Here is an 11,284-nt window from a genome sequence, read left to right as displayed (position 1 = left end):
AAAGAAGGACCTTTGTTATCAGGAAACCTCAAATCCAACTTCTGGAAACCCAAGGATTTATGAAGTATCAGCACCACTCGCACAGCTTCAGCACCCTTCATTAGCTCTGATCCTGATGAACGACTTTGTAGCCACAGAGGGTTCTCCCAGAATTACATGGAGCTGATGTGGAGAAAGTGATCTCTATACAGCCCTTTCGCAATACTAACCTCCTCCAAAATCCTCTAGTATGTTATCTCTGTGCAGAAACCAGAATGTATGGGCAGCTGTGTATACAATGCTAACCATGCTTTCTGTGGAAGTGGAAGGTGACAACAGAGGAACACCCATTTCATGTTCAAATATTGTGATACAAGCAGTCTGGGCAAGAGAAAGGAAAGAGCAAAACATATAGCTCTGAATAAAATTCCCTGCTCATATTGCTGGTTAAAAAGCTAAATGGGAACAGAGACATAAGGAATAAATGCAGGAGAAAAAAAATCAACAAGTGGAAAACTTTATACCAGGCAACAAATTAGATGACCTCCAAGTAGGGACACCTGGAGCCAGGCTCATGTCAATTTGGGGAGCATAAAGGAATTCACCACTCTTTGTCTCGAAGGTCATTGTTTTTCTTCATAAGAACAGAGGCTGAGAACAATGGCCACTACATGTCTGGTACACACTTCTTCATAATAGAGTTAAGCAGGGATCACTTTGCCCAGTGTGTCTTTTAAGTTCATTCTTGACAAAAGCTTGTATAGCAAACTCAAAGAAGAACAGGCATGCTCTTCTTAAAATACTCCTCCATTTTATCTGTGGAAAAGCCTTGTGAAAATTCATACATGGTTTGGCCAAATGGTTAACGGGAAAACACCATTATATGAAAGTATTTCAATGATGTAATCTAGAAAAAAAAAAAAAAGGGAGAGGAACAAATGGACATACTGTCTGAGATGGCTATATTACATATAAGAAAAGTCAAGCAATAGAAAATGTAAACCCTAATACCAGAGGAAGTAATTGCAAAGACAACAAAACCAAAAAAAGCTAAAAGTCACATTTCTCAAGTAATTTCAACTCCACCACATCAACCACTTTCTAAAGCCTTCATATGGTGAAGCCGAAGCCTGGCAAGGAGATACATTACTTCATCTTGTTGATATTTTACATTTTTCTATGTCTATTATCCAATCTTACAGCAACCAACAGTTGACTACAAATGGGAAAACAAGAGCCAGTGTCAGCTGTGAACCATCTACTATGTGTACCACAAAACCATCTTGTATAATTTGTGTTAGCTGTAACATTCCCATTTTTCCACTATGCAAAAAACATACTGATCATTCTTTCTTTCCTATCTTCCTCTTGGCTCTTTCTAATCATTCTTTTGTGATCTTCTTTCTTTTAAATAGAAACTAAATTAAAAGTCTTGGAATAAGAAAATGTGCCAAAAAGGAAGGCATTGCCCACTTAGTACAGTTTGAAAACATGTATATTTTAAAGGATGTTTAAATACAAAAACAAAACAATCTTTCATGAGCCATGGTATAACTTCCAGGAGTCCAAGTTACCCTTATCTCATATTTCATGAGATTCTTCCTGGACTGTTTCATACCTTTTCTAGACCTGGATTGTTTCTCTATTCTTGTCCTATTTGCAGTGTTGAAGTCATCTCCATTTATCACCTTTTAATGCCAGGTTTCCATTTCATAGTTTCAAATTATTTTTGCTTAGAATCAGTGTGGAAGGAATCTTATCATTGGCTAAGACAAGTGCCTTCCCTATTCTTTTTTTCTGGATGGTGCCTGAAGAATTGTCATAACCACTCAAATAACTGACTCATCCTCCAGACCATGGAATGCAATCTCAGAACAAAAAAGCCCTCACTTCTGTTTACTTCTTTCTTTTGCCTCTACTGTTATTATACCTTCCAGTAGTGTTTCCATTCAGCAGAAAAAAGTGTCCATAACAATTTTCTTCTTTGGAATTCCCGTGTTTCCTTCATATAGCCAATTTATAAGAAAATTGAGTTTGCAGTCAAAAAGATCTGTCTTCAGATTTCATACATGGTCTATCTTTTATGTTGCAGCGGCTCTGCAAATTTTGTTTCTCTGTCATATAAAATAACTAGTAATAAATAGCTCCCATTGTGATTGCTGGTGTTAGCAGGTTGAAGGAACTAAGGCATGTACAAAGCAGTGTTAACCACAGTGAGTACTGTGGTTGGTAATGGCAGTGCTTGCAGAGGTGAATCACCAGCAGCAAACGCAGTTCAAGAAAAAACACACACACACACACAAAAATCCCAACCCAAACCAAAACAAAGCAAAACCAAACCAAATGAACTCATTCCACCAGAGAGAACATCCAGGGAAAGAGAGGAGTGTAACTGGGAATGTATGCTTTGGAAAATACTCTAATTTGAATACATTGCTCATAGTATGGACTTGCCCTCATGAATCATGATCGGAAAATACTTTATTGAATAATGTGATACTCAGATTTTTCCATGAAAATTTAGGGTTTGTTCCTTTTTCTCACTGCTTCAAATGATGGTTGTACACCTTCCTGTAAAACAGGTTTTCACACATCAGAAGTTCCTATGAATCTTTGCGGGGTTCTGCATTTCACATTTTCTTAACCCTTGCCCCACTAGAATAAATGATTGCCTGGGTAAGGATTACCTTTATTTGTGCTTTCCTACCATCTATTATTCTGGACACCCAAACTCTGTGGGGACCTTGGTGTGAATGCTTTCATACAAATCAGGTCCATCACCTCTCACTGACAGCAAATTCAAGAAACACACCACCATAATGCACAGGACAGAACAAAACAGAACAGTGCTTCCAGACAGGAATGATTCCCTTGAACTGCTCCCACCCTATGTGAAGGAAAAGAGCGTGAGGTTTAAGTCTTTTCTTGTAGCTAAGGAGACATTGAGATACTCAAGCCAGTTGCTACACCAATTGAGTATTGCATAGGGAGACAGACTGGGTAGGTCACTGCATTTTAAGAGCTTTATGAATTGTTAAAAAGCTCTTCCCCTCAGAATGACTCCAGGTCAACAGCACACAGCGCTGGCAGCAGCATTTTACCCTCCTATTTTGGTATTCTACTTCAAGATATGATGGGCCTGGAAAAGAAGGAACAAGCACAATGGCTTTTGTGGAAGAAGCCACTTTTTTAACTTCTTAAGGGTCAAAGCTCAAAGAACAGAGTGACAGTCCACAACCATTCTCTCAATTAGCCAGCCAGCTGGGAAATATTACTGTTTTCAGAAGGAAAAAGCTCAGTTACTACAGTGGTCCTTTTGCTACTTCCTTATTTTTCACATCTTCTATGGAGAATAAGTAATGGACTATATTAACTAGAGATAAGTATATTTTTTACTAAGCCCCAGCATAATGATCCAACTGATACCTGTCAGTCAACTTTTGTTTCAGTAGAAGAGAGAAACTCCAACCCTTGCCCTCATTTGGGAAATGGTAGACAGGAAGAGATAGAAATCAAAATAAACACTACAGCCTGATGTTTAAAGCTGTTTTCTTAATAATACCCAATGTAAGAACACCTGGAGAACCTTAAATTTCACAAGGATGCAAGGGCGTTCTGATAGGGGAAAATACGTTCACATTTTAGAACACTGTGCATGTCTGAGTTAAACAAATCAGAACTACCTACAAATGAACAATACTGTTTTCCCCTGGTAGACTATACCACTGTTTCTCTAAACATTAAGAGTCATAGTGTGTTCACTATCAGCTGGACACCTATCCTGTCACTGTACATTCACATTAAAAAACCTTCTTTCCAGTGCACGTTACTCAGAAATGTGCTGAATCAGACTGACTCTCTGCCCCTTTATGTTCTAAGGTGAATTAGGAAAGGGTCTGTTATAGGATGACACAGGCCATTCTTTTGTGATGGTCTGCAGTTTTCTCTCCCAATACATTTTCTTTTTATTTAGCACTTCCATTTTTATCCTGTGTTCTTCTTCAGCCATCTCACACTCTCTTTCTATTTGCTGTATTTTTGCCACATGAACTTCATTCATTTGGATTAACTGCAGTTGTAAAATTGACATTTGCTGATGATGTTCTTCCTCATGCATCTTTTTCAGAGCACTTTCCTGAGATGCTTTACTTCTGTAGTTCTTATCTGCTGCAATTCTGACATCAGAACACGAAGGCTCAGCTTGGGAGGTACCTTCACATACTGAAAAATGTACCAGCTCTTTGTCTTCGTCACAAAGTTCTCTATTTGAGACAACAAATGACTCTGCAAAACAAAAGAAGTATTATAGTATTCCCTTCCCCTCATTTAAGAAACACAAATGTGATAAGTTACTGACACATGCATCTAAACCTTGCACTTCTGTACCAAGGTACAGCAGCCACTACCTAATGCAGATCTGTTACAGAATATTAAGGGCATAATGGTTTCAACTGAACCACTTTGGGCTCTGTTGATAGATCTCCATGGCTATAATGGGAGTTCAGAACACTAAAGTGAATGTAGACACTTATAAGTAGATACCTAGTTTAGGTGGCTGAACCTGGAGCTAAACCTTAATGCAGCTGTTTAAGCTAAATCCATATGTGACTTGCAATATTTTTATGAAGATCTCAGTGTCAGAGGAAGAGCTGTATCAACATAAATACAGAGAGAGTGAGGGAATAATAGGAAGTATACTTTTTATTCATTATCACTACTGTAGGTATTGTAAACGCAGTAGTGTATATTTTCAGGAAAAAAAATTACATTATTCTAACCTTGAGAAGGCTCTACCAATTCTTCTGAAATAAAAGAGACTACTCATGGAACAGAATAGTTACCACTGCAAACAAGGGTGTCACAATACATTCCTTTACAAATCTTGATGACTAATTACGGTAAATACAATTATGAAAGAGACATTTAAAGAATGTTATCTAATGACATAGCTACTGCTGTCTTTTGAGCAAGGACAGTCTCCTGTGTGAGATCCTGACATAAGAAAATTTGCAAGAAATCATTGCAGTCACCCTCCCTTCTGTTTTTGTATTATTTCTTCTGTGTACGCTTGCGAAACAAAGATAATAGTGCTGAACTTTCCCAGAAAGGCTATTCTCAAATGTGGACTGCAGTGTGAAATATGGCTCTACACAGCCTTTTTAGTCCTTGAAAACAAAGGAGGAAAGACCTACAGGGAACTCTTGCAGCAGACAATTGTGTATCAATTTGGTTTTGTTTGGGTTTGGTTTTTTTAACCAGCAAAATACTACTTTATAAAGGATAAGGACATCCTTGGGATGGTTCTCAGGAAAGCCAGCATGATAGCTACTGTGAGGCTTGCCACAAAGCAGCAGATGCATCAGAAACTGATGAAAAAAATTGTGAAGAACCTCAGTTTAACTCCCAAAGGCCTAGGGAAATACACACTCTTGTAATATCATAGTCCCTAAATTACCTTTCCATAACCAGCAGTCACAGCTAAGTGGAGAGATTTAAACTGCTGAAAGAGAATCACTGGTAAAATCACATAAAAACAATACCACTTGCATCATTACAGTAACATTTATACCTTGACTGGAAGCATCAGGCTGATATTCAGAATCTTCTTCTGGTGGGCTCTGCAAAAAGTACATTTGCTCAGGCATTATGCTGGCAATCTTCTCTTTCCCTACGATGTGAGTATTTATAAGTGGACTAATACTTCTTTTTACCTTCTCCCGCCTTTCATGTGCCATTATCTTTTTTGTCCGTGCCTTGATATTCTCCCAGCATTTCTTTAACTGTTTGAAGTCTCGCAGTGATACACTGGGCTGGGAATTATATTCATGAGCCAGTGCTTGCCAGGTACGTTGTTTCAGAGCAATAGTTCTTGCATCACTTTTTTTACATTCAAGCACATATTTGTATTTTTCAACTAATGCAAGCAGAACACTCTTCTCCACTTCTGAGAAGTATTTAGCAGGCTTTATTATTTCGTTTTGCATCTTCTACTGTTTCTCCAAGAAGCCAAACTTCCTATGAAAACAATATAGAAAGAAAAACAAATTAAAAAACCAAACACAAATTAGAAGTAGTTATAGCATAACTTCTGGTTAATTTTATTTTCTAGAATAGTTTGTGAGTAGTTCTAGAATACATAATGGAACAATCACGTAATATATAGTGTAATTCCATGCTGTTTCATGTTGCCTCTTTAGGGGGTACACAGTTCCAGAAGTGGACCATAGGAGGAGTTGTCTTTGTTACAGTTTGTCTTGATACAAAATACTTGCTTTTAAATTTACTTAGTAGCTTGTTTTCAATATCTTGTTTTCCCTTTCACTGCATTTTTTTACACGCAGAAAGTTTTCAAAGGTCTGAACTGTGACCAAGTTCTAAAATCCAGCCCTCAATAAGTACAGGCTTAAGTCTAAAGGCATCCTCATTAGGTTTTGTTTTCCTTTGGTACACAAAATACCCTTTTCTGCCCTTGCTGATTGTATGTAACTCTTTTCTCCCCTCTCTCTACAGTATTTGCAAGTTGTATGAGAAATGGTAGTAAGAAGTTTTCTTTTTAAAGACCTATCTGCCCTTGTCTGACACCCAATGGGCAGCAGGATCCAATCCTGTATTACAATGCTGAGAACCAGCCAAGGGTTGCAAGAAGACATGAAGGAATTACGGAGACTAAGTGCTTGGAAGGTACAGGTCCTTCACTGTTTACTTCTGACCCTGTGTGTGTGGCACTTCCTTTTGCTTGCCATGCTCATCATTCTCAGGAGCAAATGGCCAGGCTAAAAAGAGTTTTGGCCTCACTCAATACAGCTACTGCTATACACTCACACCACATCAACAGCTGTCTCTCTTCTCAAGCCTAGGGCTTATGTATTCAATAGGAAAGCAGTTGCTGATACCAGGGAATTCTTAGCCAATTAAAAAAAAAGGAATAAATCAGTGTTGCCTTGAATTAGCAATGCATGACCATGCTTCAAAATGTAGTATTTTTATCTTTTCATGCTTTTTCCCCCTATTCCTTTTCACCATAACTGTGTAGCTCAAATTACTTTACATTTTGGGCAGAAACTTCAGGATAATTAAGTAAAAAAGGAGCAGCAATGCTGCCTTAACTCATATTTCTTTTGGTTTTAATCATAAAACTCAGAGATAGAACATATATAAGATTATTGGTTCATATTCCTAGCAGTTTAGGACTCTCCCAAAATGAATTTTCTGGTATTTTGCCCATCAGTTCCATTACTTCTCTCATAAAATTACTCAACGATGCACTAGATATCACCACCAGGTTTCCTCTTTTCAATGTATCTAGTGGAGTTACACTTCACTAGGACTTAATTTGTACCATTCCTGTAATTCCTTTCCTCCAAACAACTTAGTATAGTTATTCTCACCTCTTTCATTAAAGGTAACTACTTATATTTATAAAGAAAGCTAACAGACAAGCCAATATCAAAATGAGAACACAAGCTTCATCAGGTAGCCCATATTTTTATGACAAAACCTAACTGTCCTGGTTTCAGCTGGGAGAAAATTCATTTTGCTCTTAGTCACTGGTGAATGCTGTGTTTTGGATTTAGTATGAGAATAACGTTGATAACACACTGATGCTTTAGCTGTTCCTCAGTAGTGCTTACTCTAAGACAAGAACTTTTCAGTGTTCTGCCAGTGACCAGAAGAGCAAGAGGCTATGAACAAACACAGCCAGGACAGCTGACCTGAACTGGCCAAAGGATACCCCAACACCACAAAATGTCATGTTCATTGTATAAATGAGGAGGAAGTTGGTCAGCAGGTGGTGGGCAATTGTATTGTGCCTCACTTGTTTCTCTTGAGTTTTGTTCCTCTCTCTCTCCTTTTCATTACAAGTATTATATTTTGTGTTGTTTCAATTATTAAACTGTTCTTATCTCAACCCACAAGTTTTACTTTTTATTCTGATTCTCCTCACCCCACTGGGAGCAAGGAGTGAGTGAGCAGCTGCGTGGTACTCAGCTGCTGGTTAGGGTTAAACCACGACACCAGCAAAACAAAGAAGAGGAATCAAAGAAGAGAGAAGGCAGTAGAACAAAGCCTGGAATAGCAAAACTGAAGCAAAGCAAATAGAAATAAGTAGTAGTCTAAGCCTAAGTTATGTCAGCAGCTAAGCTGTACCCCTACTGAAAAAGGCAACACTTGGTTTGTACTTTTTGTCGCTGCTCGACTGGGTAATTGCCGGGCAGGCACTGACTGTGCAGCTGGCACCTATGCAGCTCCTGGCCAGGCACAGTTCCACTCTCTGACCAAAAGCTGGTGTCATGAGGACATGGGAGAGCTGGAGTTTTTGCAGCAGACAGGATTTAGAGGACTAGGAGAAAGATCCATAGGAAACCAGACTTTAACAGTGCTACTGTTCACAGAACAGCTTGTTTATTTTACATGAAAGAGAACGGTGGAAGGAAGAGAGCTGAGTAGTTGAACTTAAGGAATACAGTTTCCTGATCCAGTATTTCCTACATCATACTATAACAAGTGATTTTTTCATGGTCTGTGAAAACTTAAGTCACCCCATATGTTGGTGACAGGAATTCTTAAACAGCTATAATTGCACAGAACAAACTAAGCAGAAGCAAACAAGCTTCTTTCATTGCCTACCAATCATTATAATGTCTAGGTCTAATAGAAGAGAACAGCTGCTTCAGAAGTTCCTTAAGGAAAACATAAATTAAGAAAAAAAGAAGTCAGGAAATCGACATCCTGACAAAGATACTGAAAACTGGCAACTTTGCTCTACAAAATCACTCTGAAAGCATCTATTTTACTGACATATTTATTGTACCATTCCAAACTGTTAAGCTGCTTTGGACAGCTGCTGAAATGAAATTCTTGGGACTAGATACTGGTGCTCTGTCTTAGCCTCAATTCCACCAAGGAATGGGATGAAATGTAGTCCCACCAGCAAGTCATAAGATCCAGTAGCTTATGACACTAAAAAGCCAGGATCAGAGACTCTGTGTGATTCAAAATGGCTGATTCTATCTTCTGCTGATGTATGTAAATCTCACTTCTGGATTTGAAAAGGTGTGAGAACCTCAAGACAAAAAATCGTTACATCTTTCTGTGTAGAGAATCCCTTTGATTAGGAAAACTGGATACTTGGTAGATCAAGTTCAAAAAGTTAAACAATGTTACTAGGACTTCTGGATTCCAGGTGCTAAGTATAGGTTGGCAGAGATTAACTGACGTGACAGTAAATATCTAAAACATTTCCAAACATGACTTCAGATATAATAACAAGTTATGTACTAGAATAAAAAAGCTCATTTTTCATGGATGGAGTCAGAGCAAACCTAACTATCACTCTCATACCACACTATCATTTATTTCTATTATTTTTACTGTGGTAGCATCTGAGATTCCCCAGTTGTAAGTTCAAACACTGTACGTTGAAGTATGGAAACACAGGTCTTACAGGGAGAAGAAAATATTAGTCTTCCCTTTCTCTTATAACATTCCTAATATTTTTTTCCTACACACACACACTGTACCTATATCCTTTCTATGAAGAAGCCAGGATTATGATCCAGGATGCATAAAAGAACTCAAGAACTGGTGTCAGCAGTCTCATGCACTTACTATCCAGAAGAGTTCTTGAAGAGTCTTCTCAAGCTCTTACTTGTTTATCCTGCTTGCTTCAATATACTAAAGCCCATTTGCAACTAGATGAACAGAAAGCACTCTGAGATGTCACAGAACTTAGAATACGGAGAAGTTGCAGCAAATCACCACCATGTATTTACATTTATATTCACCTCTTTTTCTTTATGCATATTAATCACCTTCTGGCAGCCCACTGGCTCCTCTGAAGAATATGAGAAGGACTCTCACAAGCCCACAGAATTTCCATTTCAAGGCTAAGATATCTTTCCAGGACATATGCCCAGGATATAATTTAGTAGGTAGAAATCTGTGTTGAAATGAGTTTACTGTCTATAGCTCATCCAGTAAACAGGATTGATTTGTGTGGGTGCATGAGGAAAGCTGTAGAGTAAATTCTAAGAAGCAAAGAATGGAAAGCTTCTCCCACTCTTACAGGTGCCTAGGCTCCAAGACACATGCAGTAAGGAAACACCTTATCCTAAGTATCTTCTCCTGGCACCATTCAATTCACAACTTGCCTTAAAATAAATCAGTGTTCTAAGTACTTGTCCTCTCACACAAACCTTTATAGCTTTAAGATAACGGAAATCTCTCTCAGCTCCTCATCTTTACTTTGAAATGTTGTGCAGCATTCTTCTTGTAAAGATTATAAGGCATGTGCTGTGATCTGCTGGAAGAATATCTTGAAAAAAAATTACACAAGTTAAGAAGTGCGCATAAGTTCGTAGGTATGTTCTATATATATTATTTTGCTTGCACACCTAAACAGACACCAGAACACTAATCAGTTGCAAAGAGGCTCTTCAGGTTGGCAAATATGAGCATTTTCAGTCCACAAAATATTTTTTAGGCATAAGAAAATGCAGAGAATAAGTTATGGTGATCCAAATGTTAAGGTAGCACTAACCAAACCCAAAGAAAACAGCAAACTATGGTCATAGTGCGAAAATGAAGTTAATTTACCAATGCCAACAGAATTACTACCATAAATAGTCAAGGACTGAAGAAAAGAAAATTTATGTATCCAACTTAAATTGCAGGTGAAGCTTCAAGCATAGTCAGTAATTAAGAGCAGGAGAAATCAATCATAATTCTGTCCTTTTCAGTCAACATTTGACGGTGAAAGAAAGGCACGGAAATGCCCCAAACTAGTCACAACAACAGGTTTATATTTCATTTGAATGACAGAATCAGCAGTAAACAGTGTTCTTCTTCTTCTTCAAATGTTTGGTTTTCCTCACTGAGCTTCCATCACTGTTCCAGGCCTGAGCCTGTCTATCCTGAGACTTGAAATCACCAGGTAATTAGGTGCATATTCCAAATATGAATGAGATCTTTATGAAAATTGTGTTTTAATCGGATTTTAGAAATCCTACCTCTTAGGGTGTTCCCCCCACATTTTAATAAAAATGAAGTTATCATGGATCATCCAGCAAATGAACAAAACAATCTATTAGTAAAAATTCACAGTACTTTGCCGAATTTTCTCCTGTCAAATTTTATGTACCAGTACACGGAAATGTATTTAAAAACAAAAACAAAAACAGGCCATTAGACTATATATATATATATATATATACAGAGATGGATTTTAAGCGGGTCATCCCGCTACCTATGGAGGACATCTAAAGCACTTTGTGCACGCAAGGTAATGGATGCAGGTTGTTATTCC

General features: G+C 38.0%; 2 protein-coding genes across 5 annotated transcripts in view; one reads left to right on the top strand and one right to left on the bottom strand.

The window, feature by feature from the left end:
- Positions 1 to 2,442: 2,442 nt before the first annotated feature.
- The window catches only part of MSANTD3 (Myb/SANT DNA binding domain containing 3), a 9,801-nt gene continuing 959 nt past the window's right edge, over positions 2,443 to 11,284 (bottom strand). For 2 of the 4 annotated variants that reach the window (XM_071554975.1, XM_071554974.1), the window contains exons 2-3: positions 5,549 to 5,994; positions 2,443 to 4,263 (exon numbers count right to left, since the gene is read on the bottom strand). In XM_071554975.1, the coding sequence (XP_071411076.1) occupies positions 3,854 to 4,263; positions 5,549 to 5,963 (825 nt within the window). In that variant the 5' untranslated portion in view covers positions 5,964 to 5,994 and the 3' untranslated portion in view covers positions 2,443 to 3,853. Of the gene's footprint in view, positions 4,264 to 5,548; positions 5,995 to 10,175; positions 10,295 to 11,284 lie in introns of all 4 variants that reach the window. The other 2 variants (XM_071554976.1, XM_071554973.1) reach the window with 2 other exon arrangements.
- The window catches only part of LOC139671440 (uncharacterized), a 25,113-nt gene continuing 24,096 nt past the window's right edge, over positions 10,268 to 11,284 (top strand). Inside the window, exon 1 of the mRNA XM_071554268.1 lies at positions 10,268 to 10,340. Within this exon, the coding sequence (XP_071410369.1) occupies positions 10,268 to 10,340 (73 nt within the window). The remainder of the gene's footprint in view (positions 10,341 to 11,284) is intronic.

This window comes from Pithys albifrons, chromosome 4 (assembly GCF_047495875.1).
Source record: "Pithys albifrons albifrons isolate INPA30051 chromosome 4, PitAlb_v1, whole genome shotgun sequence".
NCBI lineage: Eukaryota > Metazoa > Chordata > Aves > Passeriformes > Thamnophilidae > Pithys > Pithys albifrons.
The sequence above is the reverse complement of the archived record's forward strand: the minus strand, read 5'-3'. Positions and strand labels throughout refer to the sequence as shown.